We start from the raw sequence: 20,187 nt of genomic DNA, 5'->3' as shown, positions 1-20,187 counted from the left end.
ACGGCTCCGGCGCAGCCTTCCAAGCGATGGTTCTGATTGGTTGGAAGGACAGAGGTGGGGGGGAGGAGGAGGAGGATGCGCGCGCGCGCCCCAAGCGCGAATGCCGCGCGCGCCGTCCGTGTGATGGGAAAGGCGAGGTGTGTGTGGGGGGGGGGAGTTAAGCGAAGGGCGGCGGGGCGCGCGCATGCGCGTCCCCGCCGCTCTTTCGCTCTACGCTCCGCTCTGGGGCTCCCGTGAGGAGAAGGAGGTGGCGGCGGCGACGAGGAGTCGCGGCGGCCGGTCGGGCGGCCCGAGGGGACGACGGAGGAAGACGAGGAGGCGGCCACGGCTGCCAGTGGAGGAGGCGTGGGGGGGGCGCCGTCTGCGACTACGTGGGGCGGCGCTGTGGGCCCTGAGTGACCCCCCGCCCGCCCGCCTCTCTCCTCATCCCTCCCGCGCCCCCCCCTCAGGAGGGACCCAGCTGAGGCGCTCCCCCCGCCCGCATCCCCCCGCCCTTTTCTTCCCTCCTCCATCTCCATCCTCATCCCGCCTGTGGCTTCTCCGCCGTGGGGGGGTCTGTAGACGCCACCGGTGACGAAGGCAACGCGCTGCTACTTTCACCGACCGCCTTTCCCGCGCCCGCCCGTCCCCCCCCCTTTCCCTCCCCTCCATCTCCCCCGCGCTCGCCTCGCCTTTTTTCTTCTCTCTACAAGCACTGGGTCAGGCTGTCAGGCAAGAGCGCCCACCTAGCAAAGGAGACGGGTCTAGGAAAAAGGCTCGGGGGAGGGACTGGGTGACTGGGCTGAGGAGTCTCAGGAGCGTCCCTGGGTGCTTCCTCTTTCTGCTGGCTTTTCTTGTCACCCCTTTCTCGTGTCTCGTCCATCCCATTCCTTCCTTTCTGTCACCTGTTTTTTTTCCCCCTAGCACTGTCAGTTTCTTTTCTTCTCTCATTGCTACCTTCTTGGCTTTCCATTCATTCTCTCTTCCAGTTTTCATGCTACTCTCCCGACCCTTTTAACATACAAGAGTATCTCCTGCACTTCAAATCCTCCTCTAGATTTTTTCAGAAAATTTCAACTCCCCCTTGCCTTTTTTTCCCCCTTATCGGGTCTTCTTCACCTTTAATTCAAGACCGCGTTTTCCTTTTCCTCCGCTTCTGTTTCCCATTTTGATATTTATTGCCTATTTTTACACATACCCGGACAGCAGGCTTTTCCATTTGCTTTAAAAAAAGTTTCTCTTTTCAACCATTAAGTATGCTGTTCATCTATGTTTAGTACACTGTCTGTATCTATGCTTTTGCGTCCCATACTTTTTTTTCTTAAAGCAAGAAATTATTTCCTCTTATATTTTTGCACCCTTTAATGTTCTCTCCTTTTTAAAGTGTTCTGTTTCCCCGTTTTTTCTTTGATATTTCCCATATTTTTTTCAATTGCTTAACAGTTTTTACTTATATTTCTTTCCTCTCACTTTTGCAAGGTTGTCTTGTAGAATTTGGCCTCGTTTTTGCCACTTCATTCTATTACTTTTAAATATTTAAAATCCATTCATTTCAAATCCATTTTCCTTGTTTTTCTGTAGTTTCCTTCTTTTTCCTATATGTTCTTTATTCTTTACAATAACTTTTTTTAAAAGTCATACTTTTACCTGATTGCTTCACATTCCTTTTTGCAGTCTTGTTTTCTCTCTTGTTCTTTCATTGTTCTATTTTCTGCCACTAGCTCCTCCCTTAATCTTCTCTATCAATTTTTTGTAACATTGTTCTTTACTGATAATTTAAATAGCCTTATTTCACTTCCAAATTTTAAATCTTCAGTTTACTTCCTTTGTTCTGTTTCCCCCCCTTCATATTTGTCAGTCTCAGTCTTCCATTCTTTCCTAATTTTCTTCCCCTTATTACTCTTGAAAACTTTCATTTCCGCTTACTTGATGTCCCTTGACCTGTTCAATCCTGTGGAAGTTGTTCATGTATTTTCAAATTTAATATAAAAGGTAGATGGATGTATATCGAGAGCAGAAAGGAGGAAAGCTGTAGAAGGCCTTCAGCATCCTACATGTTTTGACAAGATAAATGAAAAGGATGTGGGAATGGAAGGGGTGGGTTTGTCAGTACTCCTAACATTTTTTAGGGGGGTGAACTTGCATCCTTTTTTTGGAGGGGAGGGGGATTGAGTTGAAATTTCAAGACTGGCCCAGAAGAAGTGGAGGAGGTATGGCATTTTAGTACCAACTGCACCAGCCATCTTGGGGGAAGGGGGTTTATTGCATGCTCATACGCACATATACAAGCCTCCATTTTCTCAATTGATGAAGACATAAAGGCCTGTTGAGCTCCATGTTTTTGAAGGTGGGCAACTTGTTTATGAAAGTGTAGTAAACTTCATTTTTGTGGCCAAATGACAGCTTGACCCAGTTGTTATCCAATCAGAGGGCATCATCTTGAATGTCTCTTTGTAGTGCTACAGTCAGCGCAAAAATGATGGCGGCTTACAATGGCGGTACATCTGCAGCAGCAGCAGGTCACCACCACCATCACCACCATCACCTTCCTCACCTTCCCCCTCCTCATCTCCATCACCATCACCATTCTCAACACCATTTGCACTCCGGTTCTGCAGCCGCAGTACATCCTGTACAGCAACATAGCTCTTCAGCGGCGGCAGCTGCAGCAGCAGCAGCAGCTGCTGCCGCCATGTTAAATCCGGGGCAGCAGCAGCCATATTTTCCATCCCCGGCACCAGGTCAAGCACCTGGACCAGCAGCAGCAGCCCCAGCTCAGGTACAAGCTGCAGCAGCAGCTGCAGTTAAAGCGCACCATCATCAGCATACTCATCATTCACAACAACAACTGGATATTGAACCAGACAGGCCTATTGGATATGGAGCCTTTGGTGTTGTCTGGTGAGTAAAGGGAGCAAAGCTCTTGTAGTCTAGTTGTTTCTAAGCCACAGCAAAATATATTGTAATTCAGACTGGAGTGCTTGATTTTTCAACAGGTTCCCCTGCAGACCTGTTGTATTATAAGGCTAGCTAAGGGACGTGATATAGAAAACTTCAGTTTGAATGTATCTTTAATATTTTTAAAGCAATATAATGAAGGCAAATTAAATCTTTCTATTAATATAGCATACATCAAAATGACTAATTTTATGATATTTTCCAGTGACACCAACATTGGCACCCCATAAGGATTTAACTGTTTTTGATTGACCAATATTTTTGAAGGAGGTCCCTAAACATTTTTCCAGTTTGAAGGTTGGAAGCTGGTAATTTTTGTCTTCCAGCAGCATGTTACCCATGTCTGTATGCTTGGAAGTTGACTTGCCAAAACTTTTTCAGTACTGTAACTTTAGCTTAATAGTGTCATCCTTTGAGTCTCAGTTTATATAGAAGTCCCACTGAATTCGGTGGCATGTAGCTTATTGAAGCAAAATAATATATTTATGTGGGGGAGGGGATGATGACAAGTGTATACTGTGATGATGTCTTTATACAAATAATATGATTATAATACTGTACTTATCACATCAGAATAGTTCATAACTTAGTGACTTGTCTAATTATGTGTCATGTAACACTTGTCATTTTGAAGTCATCATGGTTCGTTATGGATATCTTATCTTATCTTATCTTATCTTATCTTATCTTATCTTATCTATATAAGATTACTGCCTACCTTGCAACATTACTTCAAGTTGAATGCTGCATGGTTACATTTTTTAAAAAAAACATTTTATTTTAGAAAAGTCTTATGTTTATAAAATCAAGCTATGGTATATACTATTCCTGCAGCTTTTATCATAGAAAAATTAGCATTTCATACATCTGTTTTTAATTACAAATAAAAACAGCTGAACTTATTTTTTTTATTTTATTTAGTGACTAGCTGAGGTATAGGAAACAATATATTTTAGACTTTGGTCTTGGCAGGTGATTGGAGCCTGCATTTCCACTGTAATAGCACATAATGTATACTCTTAATTTGTGATCTCAGTACTTTATGCCTCACCCAATGGATTATTCCATCCTGTTTTGGTTGGATATGATCCTGTCACCATGGCACAACCTGCATGTACTCTGTAAAAGGAATGTATTTATATCACATTTGTACGAATTTCAGGATTTAATAGTTCCTTGCTTGCTTGGCCTACCCCTCATAATAGATATATGTTTTAAAGAAAAAAAAGTTATTTATGTCACTTCCCTCACATTTTGTTTATTATACCAAGTATTAACCAAAAAGGCATTTAGATTTTTTTTATAAAATGTTTCCTTTTTATCTTTTATAGGAATACATATTTTAACTTGTTTTCCTATATTGAGACATGAAGCCATATGTGCATGAATAAATGTTCATTTTTATTTAAAACAGTCAGAAATTAGACAGCTGACGAGCTTTTCAGTGGCCCAGTAGTGATTCCAAAAAGCTTTCCTTTTTTATTTTGTATTCTGATACTACCAAAATAACAATTCTTGATTCAGCAAAAAATGCCTTTTGTCCTTTAAGAAATGCTTTGCTTGCTTTAGTTGTCATGCTATGACAGCGCTGAACTAAAACCATTGCATATATTAATGCTATGATTCACTGGATTAATATGTATTGTAATTGAGTGCTTTGGAACAGAGTGGTTTTGACAGCTAAAGCATAGTTGGTTTTAAATTAGATTGGTGACTGAAAATATGCAAATGTATTGCTTAAACAGGTTTCATCATTTAAAAACTTAAATAAATGCATTGCTTTTCAATTTGTGAATTTTCCCACATCACAAATGAAAATTTTGTCCAATGTATTTGCTGCTTATATCCTGAAATTAAGAGAGAATTTTAAAATTAAAATAGATTGTCACTCTCTTCCAAAATTTATCTTACTTGGTTTATTTTATGCTACCCTCAGATCTATACATGTTTATTAAATGCTGTGAAAGTGAACTTTGGTAAATTTTATATATTTTAGTTTTCTAGGTCTTTGCTGTTTTTGGTTCCTGTCTGTTGAAAAAAATGCTTACATTATTTTTAATCCAGATGCTTTGGCTTGCTAGAGGGCAGTTTAAAATGATTGGTATGTTATATATTCACATTGAGAATATTTTAGCAAAACAAATTTATTAGGATACAAATTCAATAGTTTTAAAAAAACTTAAAGGCAATAACATATAAAATCTGTTAATTTAAAGTATGATTTTAAAAATTACTGCTCAGAAAATATAAAATGTTTAATTAAAAACATTTTGAAAAGTTACTAGAGAGGTATCTGTGCAAACCCCATTGTAGCAAAGTCAACATAAAGAGCCTTGTAGCTTTTTAGAGACTAACACATTTATTTTCACATGTGCTTTCATGCATCATGTCCACTTTATCAGATGGATCTATTTAAATCTCTTTCTACCTACTTTGTTTGCTTGATCTTTGGTCATCAGGTTTAAAATAGATAAATATAGAAAGTTTTCTTTTTCTCCATATAATCCAGATTTATTATATTAATTTTGCCAACATAGTCATATATAAACAAACACTGCTCTTTTTAGTTTAAAGAATACTGTGTCTCAGCTTTAAAATATGAACTCAGAGGTTGTATGCTGAAAGGATTAGTTCTACATTTAGAGAAATGACATATTTGCAAGTACGGTAGGTTCAGGATTGTTCTTTGTGACATTTACCATTCAGTCATGTGAGTCCTCAACTGCAGTCTGAGATGGTAAAACCCTGGTGCACATTTTACCACCTTCATGAGAATTGGACTTTGTGTTCAGGATTGGTTTTATATCTCTAACAAAGATGTGTGGTGTATCTTTGAAGTAATCTATAGGGGACTGAAAGCTTGTAAAATGGGTCTGAGGTTTTCGTTTTTTAAAGTGCCACAAGTTTGTTAAAATTTAAGCATGGCAAATATAATAGTTTTATTTTTCACTTTATTAAGCCACTTATAAGAGCTACTTTTTCAGTATTGGAATATTTGCACTGTGGCATAAATACAGGCTAAATCTACTTCAGAAAATGTTATGTTTCTGTGGAGTTGAATATAATTTCACTGGGATAATGTATATCTCATGTATATGGGATATCCTGAACTCTGTTGAGATTTTATCTATTGTTAGTTAAATTGAATTTCAAATTAAATTAGATTGTTCAGAGTCATAGTTTTAAAATGTATTATTTATTGATTAGACTTACAACTTGATTTTCAAGACACCATACTCAACACCAACAATCCTGCTGTTGTTGACCATAATATTATCTTCCACGAATGTAGAGTTATCAGTGATTACTAGTTGTGATTGTTATATATTGTTTTCAACATTTGAAATCATATGCCTGTATATAAGAGTTGCTTGTTAGGACCCATTGGAAAGTTCTCATAATGATGCCTGTGGACTTTCCATTATCCTTTGATGGAGTATAATAATAATAATAATAATAATAATAATAATAATAATAATAATAATAATAATAATAATAATAATAATAATAATAATAATAATAATAATAATTTATTTATATACCGCCCTTCTCCCGAGGAAAATAAATCTGAATTATTGAGCATTTGTTTTGAATCCAACAGCCGTGTAATATTTATATTTGTATGATATTATTGAATGATTTTAGATAATTACAGAATTATACACTGCTGTGGTGTGGTTTTGTTTAAATCCATCCTATATTAAGGAGGCTAAAATTTTCAATTACTGATGCTTAGTTTGTTTTAATGAACTTTGAAAAAGGTTAAGGTAAAAATTTGAAAAAAAGATTGCTGCCATTTTTTTTACATTCTCAAAAGCAATAAGGAAGGTTCCATTTTGAAGACTCCCTGGGTAGGATTAGTGTTGGTACTTCTGTTGTAGTCTTCTGTGCTGTAGTTGAGTGGCTGGTGTTAATATTGGATCTTTTGTTGCACACACTGTTTTTCCAGTTCACTGATGTTGTGTTAATGTTTTGGCAGTTTTTCACATATAGTTGACTCTTGCTGGTCAACTGAGTGTGTTTCCAGAGTATTGTCTTGGTTTTGCTATTATAGGCAATGTTGCTTCCCTTCTGGCTGAATCTGATTGTTGGGGAAATAATGAGAAACTGATTATTGTAGTTGTATACAGTATGAAAAATGCACAGTTGTTTACAGAAGCATAAATCAGTTTCATTTTGTGTATTTCAGAATAAGCTAAAACAAAAAACAAGCAAGTGCAGTTTGCCACTTTTCAATTTATAACAGTCATTTAAAAAAAAATAGGTTGCACGGTGGCTCAGCAGTTAAGATGCTGGGCTTGTTGGCTGGAAAGCCGGCAGCTCAGGTTTGAGACCTGAGTGCCATGCGATGGGGTGAGCTCCCGTCCTCATCCCAATTCTTCACCACCTAGCAGTTCAAATACATGCAAATGCGAGTAGATTAATAGGTACCACTTTGGTGGGAAGGTAACAGCACTTCGTGATGTCACATGACCGTGGAAATGTCTTCAGACAGCGCTGGCTCAATGACCTTGAAACAGAGATGAGCACCATCCCGTATAATCACCAATGACTAGCAGAATAAAATCCGCAGGGACTCCATGTTAAAAAATGGAGATCTTTTTTGGTATAAAAATAGGAATATTAACAATATTTTTACTAAAGTCTACACCAATTTACTTGAGGCTTCGTTGGTTGGAAATTCTACCGTAGAATCTTTTTTTTAAATGAAGCAGGCTGATATTCACTATGTTTAATTATGTTTATTAAAAAGAAGAATCCTCAGGAATTTGGAATGGGTGAAATACTTGTAGCATTTGTGAAATCCTTCCAAGAAGCCATTGAAGTGAAATTGTTTTCAGTATGGTATTATCTTGGTTGCTGAAGAGCCAGTTTTCTTTGGATTCTGCTGTGATAAATACACTTTTTTCTTGGGAATGGCAAAACAGTTAAAGTATTGTGCGCTGGGTACAGTACTGCTTCATAGTGCTCAGCACTAAGAAACCTTGGAAGATTTGTGTTTTCTGGAGAGTATGATGCTCCTGATAATACTAGTGAATTGCCTTCTGATGGAGCAAGCAAAAATTTAAAAGAATTGACTATTACAGTTTGTGGCCATGTCACAACAGGCAGAAGTTTAAGCAGATTTCTTATTCCTAAGATGCACTTTGAGAATAGCACTTTAAAGGCTAATTCTTTGGTAGATAAAACATTTAGAGTCTACCCATGCTTTGATTTACTTCTAGAAACCTCAGAACCTACACTTTTCAGTCATCTAGCCCAATAAGGATAGTCCTTAGTTGACAATGGCAATTAGGACTGGAATTATTGTTGCTAAGCAATGTGGTCGTAAAGGGGAACATCCTGTGACCGTGCCACTTAACAATGACAATTCTGGCACTCCCAGTTACCATTATTAAGCAAAGCACCATAGCTCATTAAGCAAAGACCTCACATGATCTCCATTTGCAATTTCCTGCCAGTTTCCCCATTGACTTTGTCGGAAGCTGGCAAAGAAAGTTGCAAATGTTATTTTTATATTTGGTCCCTGATGAATGGACCCGTGCCATTCAGACCTGAAGTACACAGTCTGTGGTTTTTTTCTTGGACTCAAAGAGCAGGTGGCAGCAGTGGCCAGGGGAGGGGGGCTTTCCATAGCTGCATCTTGTTCCCCAGTTGTGCTGATTCCTGGGATGTGAAGCCCTGCTCATGGTCAAGACTCATGCCTTAATCACTTCTCATTTGAACTCTGCAACATGCAATATGTGTGGCTGCCCCTGAAGACCATCTAGAAGCATCAATTGGTCCAGAATGCAGCAGCGTGGGTAATTATATTATACTTGTGCAACGTAGGCTTTGGTTGCAATTCAAGGTACTGATTATCACCTTTAAAACCCTACAGAAAATAGGACTCGGTTGCTTGGGTCTATCTTAACCCAAGAACATCTATCTGCCTCACTAGTTCTCACAAGAAAGGAATGTTCCTGGTCTCCTCTTTTTTTTAGATCTTGCCACTTATGGGATCTAAAAAGGGTGCCTTTTGAATGGCTGCCCCTCTTCTCTGGAATGATCTCTGTATGATAGTCCACAACTCTACGGATAAGACTTTCCCCAATTGTTTGGGGCTAGTTGAGTGGAGTTCCCTTATGATTGTTCTTTTTAAAAATTATGGTGCTGATCACCATTTTATATTTTGCATCTCGCATATAGGTTTATATATTGTATATGTTTTAACATTATGTGGTTCTTTTTTGAGTTATTTTTTTGTATACTATCTCGCATTGTTTAATTGGGCAGTCATGAATTTAGTAAATTTAGTAAAAAAAAAATAGTTAAAAAAATAAAAATACATTTAGGAAAATAACATAAAATAGAAGAAGTTTAACATTAGACATTTAATATCTTTAATACATTTCCAGTTCAATTTACTTTAAAAGTGATTTAGAATGTTTTATCCTACTTTTCTATTAAAAATACTCAAACAATGTAAAGCAGATATTTGCATAACCTATCTTTCTAAACCATAGTTTAAAACAATGCAGAACAAGTATACCTAACGCTTCTGGAATTTTTGCTGCTAAAATTTAATCCTTAGTAAAACATTAATATATTACAGTTGACCCTCTTTACGTGTCCTTATACCAGCAGAGCCAAGAGCAAATGAGTATTTAATATGTATATATTACTGTTTCAGGGGCATAGACTTTATGCACAAAAGTTCTTGCTTAAGTCCTACAAAAGGAGTCTTATTTCAGTGAAGTGAGTGTGTCAGTATCTACATTCCTTATCTTTTCCTTTTCATATTATTCTACAAGTTTAAAAATAAATTTCTAATTTTAAACTTGTCATTCTTTAAATTTTTTAGGGACCCAACACTTTTAAGACTGGATTTCAATTTTGAAACTTAGTAAGATAAAGGATGCCTAAGATTTTAATACTCTCTGTGCTAGAAAATCAGCTGTGTGTGAGAAATAATATGTAGTTGCAGTTGAAGCTGACTCCAGAGCAGAATGTTCACTGCTATCAAATTAGGCCAGCTTGTCCTTTTTCTCCATTAGTGCTGGTAAAATAATGGGTCCTTGAGTGGTATTCTAGCATAGGCAGAGTTCACATTGTAATGCAATCAATGGGCTTTTCAAGGGTTGAACACCCTACTATACTGAATTGGGGGGGAAAAACAAGTAGTTTTGACTGGGTTTAGTTTGTGTCTCTGCTCTGTTTAAGATGTCAGAAATACAGTACATTGGCTCAAATTTACTACCTCTTGTTTTTGCACTGGAAAGGACAGTTGATGCTTCATGCTATTTTATATTGGGTGCCATAAATTGCAACTAACTGTAGATATTCCGTACTACATGAATAATTTAAAAGGCAATAATTCTAAAAAGTGTTAAAAGAAACAAAAAAAAGTGCTGGAAAAGTTACAAAAGTTGATTGGCTTATCTGAAAAGAACTAGATACCCACTTTCTAAATAAAGTGAAAATAAAAATTTTTCAAATCTTATCTTACCAAGACCCCTTCACATGTTGATAAAATAAAACTTTCATTATCCCTCACTATTTAATATGGTGGCTGAGGTTTTCAGTTACCAATATTTAGAGTTATATACGTTGTCTGTTTCTAATTAATATTATCTATAGATACTTGATTCTACAGCAGATTCCATTATTCACTGGCCTAGTTAAGATTCTTGTGGAGGATGTAACACCACATTTCAGTTATTTAAGCACAAAAACACTATGGGAATGCTGTATATGAAAACATCTTTTGGGTAAACTTTTTTTTTTTAAAACACCAGAACCACTTGATTTAAAAAACCCACTGCTTGAGATTATTTCCCTTCAGAATCATTTCTAAATTTTTTACAGTTTAGGGTTTGAAAGAAATATATATGCCCAGGTTTTCAGTAGCAAAGTGCCAATTTGGTGTAGTGATTAAAACATCAAGACTAGAAACTACCAGATGGTGAGTTCTGGTTCTTTGTTGGTCACAAAGTTGAGTGATCGTGGGCCAAATCACTTTTCTCACCCTTAGAAAGAAGGCAAGGGTTAACCAATACTGCCGCAAAACAACTGCAGGGAGCAGTCACCTGGAGCCAAAACTAAGAGAGCCAGTTTGATGTACAGTAGTGGTTAACGGACTAGCCTGGAAACTGAGATTATGAATTTAGTCCAGTCTTAGGCATGAACCTAGCTGGGTGAACTAGGCCAGTCACTTTTTGTCAATTCTAGAAAGAGGGCAATAGCAGAGCACTTCTGAAAATTTTGCCAGGAGAACTGAAAGAATTAATCAGGGTAGTCGCCAGGAATTAACATTGACTCAAAGACACAAACAAAAAAGGTTAGAATTTAGTGTTTCAAATACAGAATCTTTGATTTATGTAACCAGTATTTTGAGACAAAATATTAGCTATGATAATCAACTGTGATACCTAAGAAAAATATAATATTTTTAATATTCCCTCCTGTTTTATTAAGTACCTGATAGTCTTGGGCCTCTCTGGAATAACTGAAAAATACAGTCTTCTATTTTCAATCAGGAAGATAAGGAATGTAATAAAAAAAATGAAAAACAAACAGGAATAGGAAAGAGGAGCTGAGTGATTGTATTGTATTTATTTTATTTTATTTTATTTTAATTCCATTTATATCCCACCCTTCTCCGAAGACTCAGGGCGGCTTACAAGCTTAGCAGTATGAATCAAAAAGCCAAAGTCAGGTGACGTTGCAAGTTTGACACCCCTGGTATAGTGTTTCCTGCCTGAGCAGGGGGTTGGACTAGAAGACCTCCAAGGTCCCTTCCAGTTCTGTTATTCTGTTAATCAATTGAGTAAAGAATATAATACTAGCAACTATGGTTTTGGAGAAATGTAATTATTACATGTGTAATTATATTTTCACACAGAAAACAAAGCAGACATTCTTTGAAGAAAATATATTATCTGACAGTTATAGCAAAACCTTTCAGATCTCTTCAGAGAATGACAGTGATGTTTTCACAGATCATGGCCGCATGTAATCCTGTGTTTGATTACTAAGTGCACACTTTTAATTTTATAAAATACTATTTCAAAATGAAATAACTACGCCAAATGTCTGTATGTAGAAGATTCTTATGTTTGTATGATAATGTAGCAAGTCCTTTTGTTGTCTGGAGCATTTAATGCCAAAGCAGTGTGATTTCATGAATGACTGTGTCAGCTTGATCTGTTTGTTGCTTGGAGGGAAATTGTGGGAATGCCTGGGGCAAGCAACCCAGTTCCTTAGTGAGCACATGATAAACTAGTGAATACAGTGAACCTAAATTTTCAAAAATTACTCATTATTTTTATCACATTGCTTTGAGTCTATTCTGGTGTTCCAAAATAAATGTCCTACTTATATTCCTTACAGGTTTTGACTTTCTTCAGTTTGCAGTACAGAGAAACCAGAAACTTACTATTTCCTATAAATGTCACCTAACTGAAATTGCTTGCCCATTTGTGGATTTTTGCTTAAATAATACAGAAATTTGGTGTGAATTTTCCCTTCTTGCCTCATGTAGGTAAATTATTTCCCTATATTGATAAAGTCATTGGAAAAGTCTTCATTTCATGTCATCTTAGAAGGAATCAATTGATAGCCTAAGGCACGGGTGTCAAACTCGCCACGTCACATTTATTTATTTTATTTTATTTATTTTAATTCCATTTATATCCCGCCCTTCTCCGAAGACTCAGGGCGGCTTACAAGCTTAGCAGTAGCCTTCATTCTATGTATATGCCTGCTTATTAGGGCTTTCATACACCCCCCCAAGCGGCATTATTACAAAGTCAGCTTAATTGCCCCCAACAATCTGGGTCCTCATTTTACCTACCTCGGAAGGATGGAAGGCTGAGTCAACCTTGAGCCTGGTGGGATGCGAACCTGCAATAATTGCAGGCAGCTGGTGTTACTTAAGGAGGCATTAGCCCACTGCTCCACCAAGGCTCTTGACGTATCATGACTTTTTTTGCATTGCCAGAGCTGGGGTGGGCGTGGCCTCCATATGATGCAATTGGCCCGCAGACCGGCAGTTTGACACCCCTGGCCTAAGGGAATTGCTACTTCTTAACTATTAAAATGATTCAACGAGGACCCAGTTCAAAATACCATGACATTTCTAGGAACTTTCAAACCCCAATCATTAATTCTTTTAAACATTTGAATTAATTTGAATATTTGGATTAATTGTAAACTGCTTAAACATTTTTGTTTATGAATAAAGAACATTAAATTAATCTAAATAATGTGAAGGAATTTTTCTCTTTTTGCAAATTTTACTTAACTATGATTTGTCATAAATTGCAGTTGGCTGGGTTTACATGTTTAGTTAAATCAAAATCAAATCTCATTATGGCTTAATGCAGTGTTTAATCCCAGTCACATTTGTATAAACTGTATTGGTTGTACTCACAGATGATAAGTTGATTTGTTAATACTCATGTAAATGTATTTTTAGTTCAAATGTTTAAAAACTGAGGAAATTATATTTAATTCTTCTAATTCCCCCACCTCCACGTTTCATTCCAGGGGTTACAGACAAATCTTTATGAATGAGTCAGCGTTTGGAAAATATTTGTACAGGTCAGCCTCATGACTAACCTGGTTGTTTTGTTCTAGCATAGCATTTGCAGGTCTTAATATTGTTTGTGTCTGTGTAATTGCATGTTGGCATTACACACAGAAGTGATCCAATATTTGTTTCAACTCTTCTCTGCAAATGTTATAGCTGAACAGATTGTAACTGTATTGAGAACCAAAATTAGCTCTCCATGAGTTATTTATATTTCAAATATGGATTATTTTATTTTAGGTTGATTCTTATACTTTTTTCCTTCTCTGCCATTTGCACTGAATATACACTAAGATGAAATTGTTTAAATTGGTCTCCTTGTTAATATACTTGATTGAATCATTTGGATTACCCCGTCCCCTACTCCCACAAATGTGGAATTCTGATCAACAGCTGGTTTTAAAAAGAACCTTTTGGGGGATGAAATGCAGTGCACTGATCTTCTCCCAATAAATTTAAGAAAGTTTGTTAGGATATCTCATTGCTACAGCTACTATTTCTACTATGACCTTGGTAGCAATTGGTTGGAGATAGTTTATGTTAACAATGCTGCCTTATGAGCTATTGACTTAACGTGTTTCAGTCCACGTGCTGTAGTGTAAGAGCTGTTGCTGGACTCTAGACAATTTTCAGTGTTTTGTTTTGAGATTTAGAATTGTGCTGACCTTGTACAAATAAGATCAGTCCAGATATTACTACTGAAATATAATCTAGTGTAAGGAATATAAGAGGGCCATAGGAAGTAGAAGAAGCTTCAACATGATGTTAATATAGTGGTTATTAAAGGTTGTCTCTGCATTTTCTACTGAGCTTAAGAATTATTGAATAGCACAAATGTCGTTACATAGTACCTTCTCTTATTTTCAAAGAGCGGTGGGAAATTGTTTTCCCATCTTGGTTCAAAACAGGAACAATATTTGTGCAATTCACAATTCAATAATGTACTAAATTTTCCATAGTAGATTATTCACCTATTAAATGTGACTTAACTTGTTTCAATCGTGCTGCATGCTGTTCTGAATTAATTCTTTGGGCAAGATGATTTAAACTGATAATACTACTTTATTTTGGGATTATTAATAGAAAATGAGATTACAAAACAAAAAGGGCAAAATAATATAAATGGTACTATATATATATATATATATATATATATATATATATATATATATATATATATATATATATATATATATATATATATATATATATATATATATATATATATATATATATATATATATATATATATATATATATATATATATATATATATATATATGTCTATGGGATTTAGTTTTGCAATAAATTTTCTTTTTCTCCTCAAAGACAAATAGTGAGAAAGAGCTTGTTCTCAGGATAAAATAAGCAAGTTAAAAAGAACACTTTTATTTAAACATGCCATAGTATATTGAAGAGCATATATAGTAAGCATCAGACTGTGACACTCTAATAATTTTAAACTAATGGGATGAAAGGACGTGTCAACTAGATCTCGTACTTCATGTTTCCATTGTGATTTTTCCCCCCATAAATAACCTATTGTTTTAAACATAATCACTTATACATTTTTTGCCCACAGCAATATCTCATCTAAGGATCTGAATGCCACATTATTTGAAAATTGAATTGCAGTACTTAAGAATGATTTAGGCAGGCTTGGCATCATTGATATTTCTTCTGAGATGACAAATGTCTAGTTGTGCAATACAGTGGAGATCAGCAATATTTTTTTATTTATTAAATTTCTTTACCATCCATCTCACTGCAATGGGTGACTTAACAACATTAAAAGCAACTAAACCATACAAACACATATACAGGTAGTCCTTTGACTTACAATAGTTCATTTAGTGACTGTTCAAAGTTACAACGGCACTGAAAAAGTGAGTTATGACCGTTTTTCCCAGTTACGACATTTGCAGCATCGCCATGATCATGTGATCGAACTTCAAATGCTTGGCCACTGGTTCATATTTATAGCCGTTGTTGCTGTATCCCAAGGTTGCTGTGATCCCCTTTTGCGACCTTCTGACAAGCAAAGTTAAGGGAGAAGCCAGATTCACTTAACAACCCAGGTTACTAACTTATCAAGTGCAGTGACTCCCTTAACAAATGAAGCCAGAAAGATCATAAAATGGGGCAAAACTCACTTAACAAATATCTCACTTAACAACAGAAATTTTGGGCTCAGTTGTGGTTGTACGTCGAGGACTGTAATAATAATACGTCGAGGACTATAATATAATAATATAATAATAAAAATACAAATGATGGCAGAAAGATGGTGAGGGAGGAATCAGGACATGCAGAGGGGGAAGAGGGATCTGCTGTTGGTCCATCAACCATCTCCAAGGTGAAACTCCCCCATTGAGGCCCCCAAGCCAATTGGCAGAGCCACGTCTTCAGGCCCTTACAGAAGGTCAGGCGGGTGGGAGCAGACCTCATGTTCCAGAGGGCAGGAGGCATGGCAGACAAGGCTCCTCTCCTGGACCCTGTCGGCAGGAATTCCCTGACCGACAGAGTCCACAGCATGCCTCCTCTGCTGGCATGGGCTGGGTGGGCCAGTCCCATAGGGATGCGATGGTTCCTCAAGTATGTGTTTGTCGGAAGAAAAGTCTTCATCGTGGTTCCATCCAAGCCGGGGAGAAACAACATGGAGACTGCTTTGGGAAGAGGGTTACAGTTTATTGCAGAGGAAAGTCAGACAGCAAGATGGATCCAGGAAAAAAAGGACTGAGCACATTTGGGTAGTGGGTTTTTATACCCCCTGGACTCTTATTGTTTGGAGTTATTTCCTGTTCCTGTTTGAGGCTATTTCCTGTGTCACGTATCCTGACCTGAGTCCAGGTGTGCCCTTCTAGGATTCTTGATGGTTGTGGGTATGTCCCAGCCCCTGCTTTCCTGGGGCTGGAGTATGTAGATGTTAGGCCTTTGTCTTCCTAAGCTTCTAGCTCCAACCTTCTTGATGGTTCACATTTGCATGCCTATAGAACTGGTTTTCTGCTTGTGGGGAAGGAGACCTTGAGACTATTAAGGAAACTAGGCATGCTTTCCTGGTTCTTCAATTTCTTTTTAGGAAATATATTTTTCTGCCCTTTTAATATTTCCTTCTCTGGGGAGCTGACTTTCCCTCATGTTTTTCCCCAAAGTATTTTAGAATATAAGCAGTTTATTGTGTGCCTATGCGGTGAATGAGTTTTGTAAGCTCCACTAGGATTTTTGTTGAGCTTCTGCTGAACAATTGTATGTGACTGCTGTGCTTTTAATTTGATGTACAATGTTGCACAGAGGTTCTTTGAGAAATATAAGCACTATTGCATTGGTAGAAATGGGATAGGTAAACAAATTGTGAGGATAAAAAAAAGTTGTAGATTAGGTCTTGATACTTCTTGTAACATTTTAAAGTGTTTAGAGTAATATTAGCACTAATGTAGATTGAATAGAGAATTTTTTCTCTCTCGGTCTGACTGAGAAATAATGCTGAATACAGTTTTCATCTGCTGGGCTACTGAATAATAATGGCAATATATATTGGGACCTGCCATATAAAAGTACCTAAACATATAAGGGGGAATACCGGTACTTGTAGAATCACCAAACACATTAGGCAAGCCATTCATTGCTTAATCATGCCTTCTAGTGCAACTTGTCTTTTGTGTGTAATCTTTATCTCTTTGAAGTCCCTTGTAAAACTGTTGTTCACTGCTTTGGAAGGGACCATAAGTCTTTTGTGTGTGCCGAAGTAGCAATTAGAATCAATTTTGCAAAGTCCCCTGAGCTGAAACATTTTTTCTAAAAACAAAGCTGTTTATGTCAAGAAAGGTGAATGCACAGAGATATCTGTGGATATCTGGCTGACATTCATAGAAATATATAACTCCAGCTCTGACAAACAGGAGAACATATTAAAAGTATTGGTATTGTGTTTCAGTTGGTAGTGGCATTGGTTTTATTATCAGTGAAAACTGACACCACTGCTGTTAAAAGAGGAGAAATAGGTAACAGAGGGGAAGAAATCAGACTTCAACATAGAGAAAAGTTACATGGTGGTGGGGACTATTTTTGCCACTCACAATTCTTTAAACAAAAAAATAAAAACAATTAATTGAACTTCTTATAACTGGCTGGTGTGATATTTTGGAATGATTCTGCTTGCTAGATATTATCAATTAAGGAAAAATTATTGGTAAAGCAGAGATTTATTGGGGGGGCAAAGGATCATAAAAATAAATTGGAGGGGCATTAGAGAGTAAACTAGATGTGTTAGCTAGAGGAAGTAAAACAAAGCAACCCGTAGGGCAAATAATTATTCAGCAACTAATGAGCAGTGGAGAGAGGAAGTCAAAGGAAATAAAGTAAAAAAATAAAAATAAAATGAGTTCAGTAAGATAGGCCACACCAAACATTTTTACTTTTTGAAGGACCACAGCAAGCAGATGGTTTTCTGGAGTACGTGGAACCACAGTATGTCATATACCTAGATGGCCAGGATTTTGTATTTTCCCTTGATTGGCACGATACTACATAGCGTTGTAGAATGTAAAGAACATTAATCTACCACAGGGGTCCTCAGACTCTTCAGCTTATTGACGCCTTCATGAAGTTTCAGATTGTTCATTAACCCTCAAGCATTTATTATATGAAAATATTTTAATAAATATTGTTTAACCAGTATATTACAGATAAACTATAAAATATACGGTAATAATTGACTTCAGAAAAATAGATATTTAAAATATGAAAAATATAAGATTTAGCATATTTTTTAATAAAACTGTTGATATCATTAATGGGAATGATGCATGTGATAAGAATCAACAAGGGCATTGATATTTGGTTGGAGATTGGTGAGGTGGGGGAGATGATTAGGAACACTACATGTACATATATCCTTCCTGGAACAGGGGAGTTGTGAGAGAGGGTAGAAGGTCAGACACACAATGTAAGGTATGCTGGTAAATGAGGCCAATAACAACACACAGCTGATAGAAACAACTAAGGCGCCTCAGTGGTGGCTGACCATCCAATCCTGGATAACACTGCCATGGCTAGGCATCTGACCTTCAGGAATAGGGACTGATGTGGAGACCCCAAAATATTAATGAGCCCAACTGACCTTTCCTCATTTATCTAACCCCCCACCCCACTGACTCCCAGCCATTTACTGGCCCCCTTTTGACCCCAACCATTTATTGACTACTTCCATTGTTCCATTGACCCTTGAGGATTGATATTGATCACTTTGGAGAACTCTGTCCTAGAACATTATGTTAAAACTTACAGTAATTCAGTATTTATAGTAATAATCATGAATACTTCATAAATACAATACTTCACAATGGCAGAATATTATGTTGCCATTTTGGGATGATTGTGGTCAAATGGAAATTTGGTAGGGGGCTAGGATTTTGCTATCCCCAAGTGAAAAAGAAGGATTCAATAATGTTGGTAGGACGGAAGAAGGAACCAGTGATTTTCTAGATCTGTATTATAGAAAGAGATATTCTGCTATTTGTACCTTAGAGACTTGAATATGGTATATTGCTTCAGAGTAAACTGTTGGGGGATTTGTTTATTTGTTATATTTTTACTGCCAGCTAGTAATAATTTGATTTTGTCCCATTTAGGTTTATGAATTAATGTCCCATAATTAATCATTAGTGAACTAATACATTGCCTAATATTTTGCTGATTTTTCCCAGATATTTTGATTTATAAATTTCACAACACGTTTGGATTTAACATTTGAAGATTTTAATTTAATTTTAATTTAATAATATTTCTATACCGCCCTTCTCCCGAAGGACTCAGGGCGGTGAACAGGGCAAGAATAAAAAATACAGAATTACAAAAGTTAAAAAATGATTAAATACATGCCCACTAAAACAATCAATACATATTAAACCCCAATAAAATGACAGCAAAAAACCCCACCAATCCCCCATCAGGCCAGGCCGGCTTGTTCGAACAAGTATGTTTTTAGATCGCGGCGAAAGGAGCGAAGATCGGGCGCCGTCCGGAGCTCAACCGGTAACTGATTCCATAGCTCCGGGGCGCCCACAGAGAAGGATCTCCCCCTGGGGGCCACCAATCGACATTCTCTGATCGGTGGCACCCTGAGGAGGCCCTCTCTGTGGGAACGCACAGGGCGAAGGGAGGTTGATGCCGGCAGCAGGTGTTCCCTAAGGTACTCCGGACCCCTGCCATGTAGGGCTTTAAACACCATTACTAGTACCTTGAATCTCACCCGGAAGACAACTGGCAACCAATGCAGCTCACGGAGCAGAGGTGTAACATGGGAGTATCGGGAGACTCCCAACACAACTCTCGCGGCTGCATTCTGTACCAGTTGGAGCCTCCGGGTGGTCCTCAAGGGCAGCCCCATGTAGAGAGCGTTGCAGTAGTCTAGACGAGAGGTCACGAGCGCGTGAGTGACCGTGCATAAATCATCCCGGCCTAGATAGGGCCGCAACTGGCGCACCAGGTGAACCTGGGCGAAAGCCCCCCTAGTCACAGCCACTATGTGATCTTCCAAGGTGAGCCGTGAATCTAGGAGGACTCCCAAGTTGCGAGCCCTATCTACGGGGGGTAGTAGTTCACCCCCCATAGAGAGAGATGGAATATCCGAATTGATCCGGGATGAAGGTATGCAAAGCCACTCAGTCTTGTCGGGG

At 37.6% G+C, this 20,187-nt stretch overlaps 1 protein-coding gene across 2 annotated transcripts in view; it reads left to right on the top strand.

Annotated features, from left to right (window-relative positions):
* The first annotated feature begins 234 nt into the window (after window positions 1–234).
* Window positions 235–20,187, top strand: part of NLK (nemo like kinase) — a 138,653-nt gene continuing 118,700 nt past the window's right edge. For both annotated transcript variants that reach the window (XM_081346589.1, XM_081346590.1), the window contains exon 1: window positions 235–2,880. In XM_081346589.1, coding sequence (XP_081202715.1) covers window positions 2,423–2,880 — 458 coding nt within the window. In that variant the 5' untranslated portion in view covers window positions 235–2,422. The remainder of the gene's footprint in view (window positions 2,881–20,187) is intronic.

This window comes from Vipera berus (genome assembly GCF_964194415.1).
Source record: "Vipera berus genome assembly, chromosome: 1".
NCBI lineage: Eukaryota > Metazoa > Chordata > Lepidosauria > Squamata > Viperidae > Vipera > Vipera berus.
The sequence above is the reverse complement of the archived record's forward strand: the minus strand, read 5'-3'. Positions and strand labels throughout refer to the sequence as shown.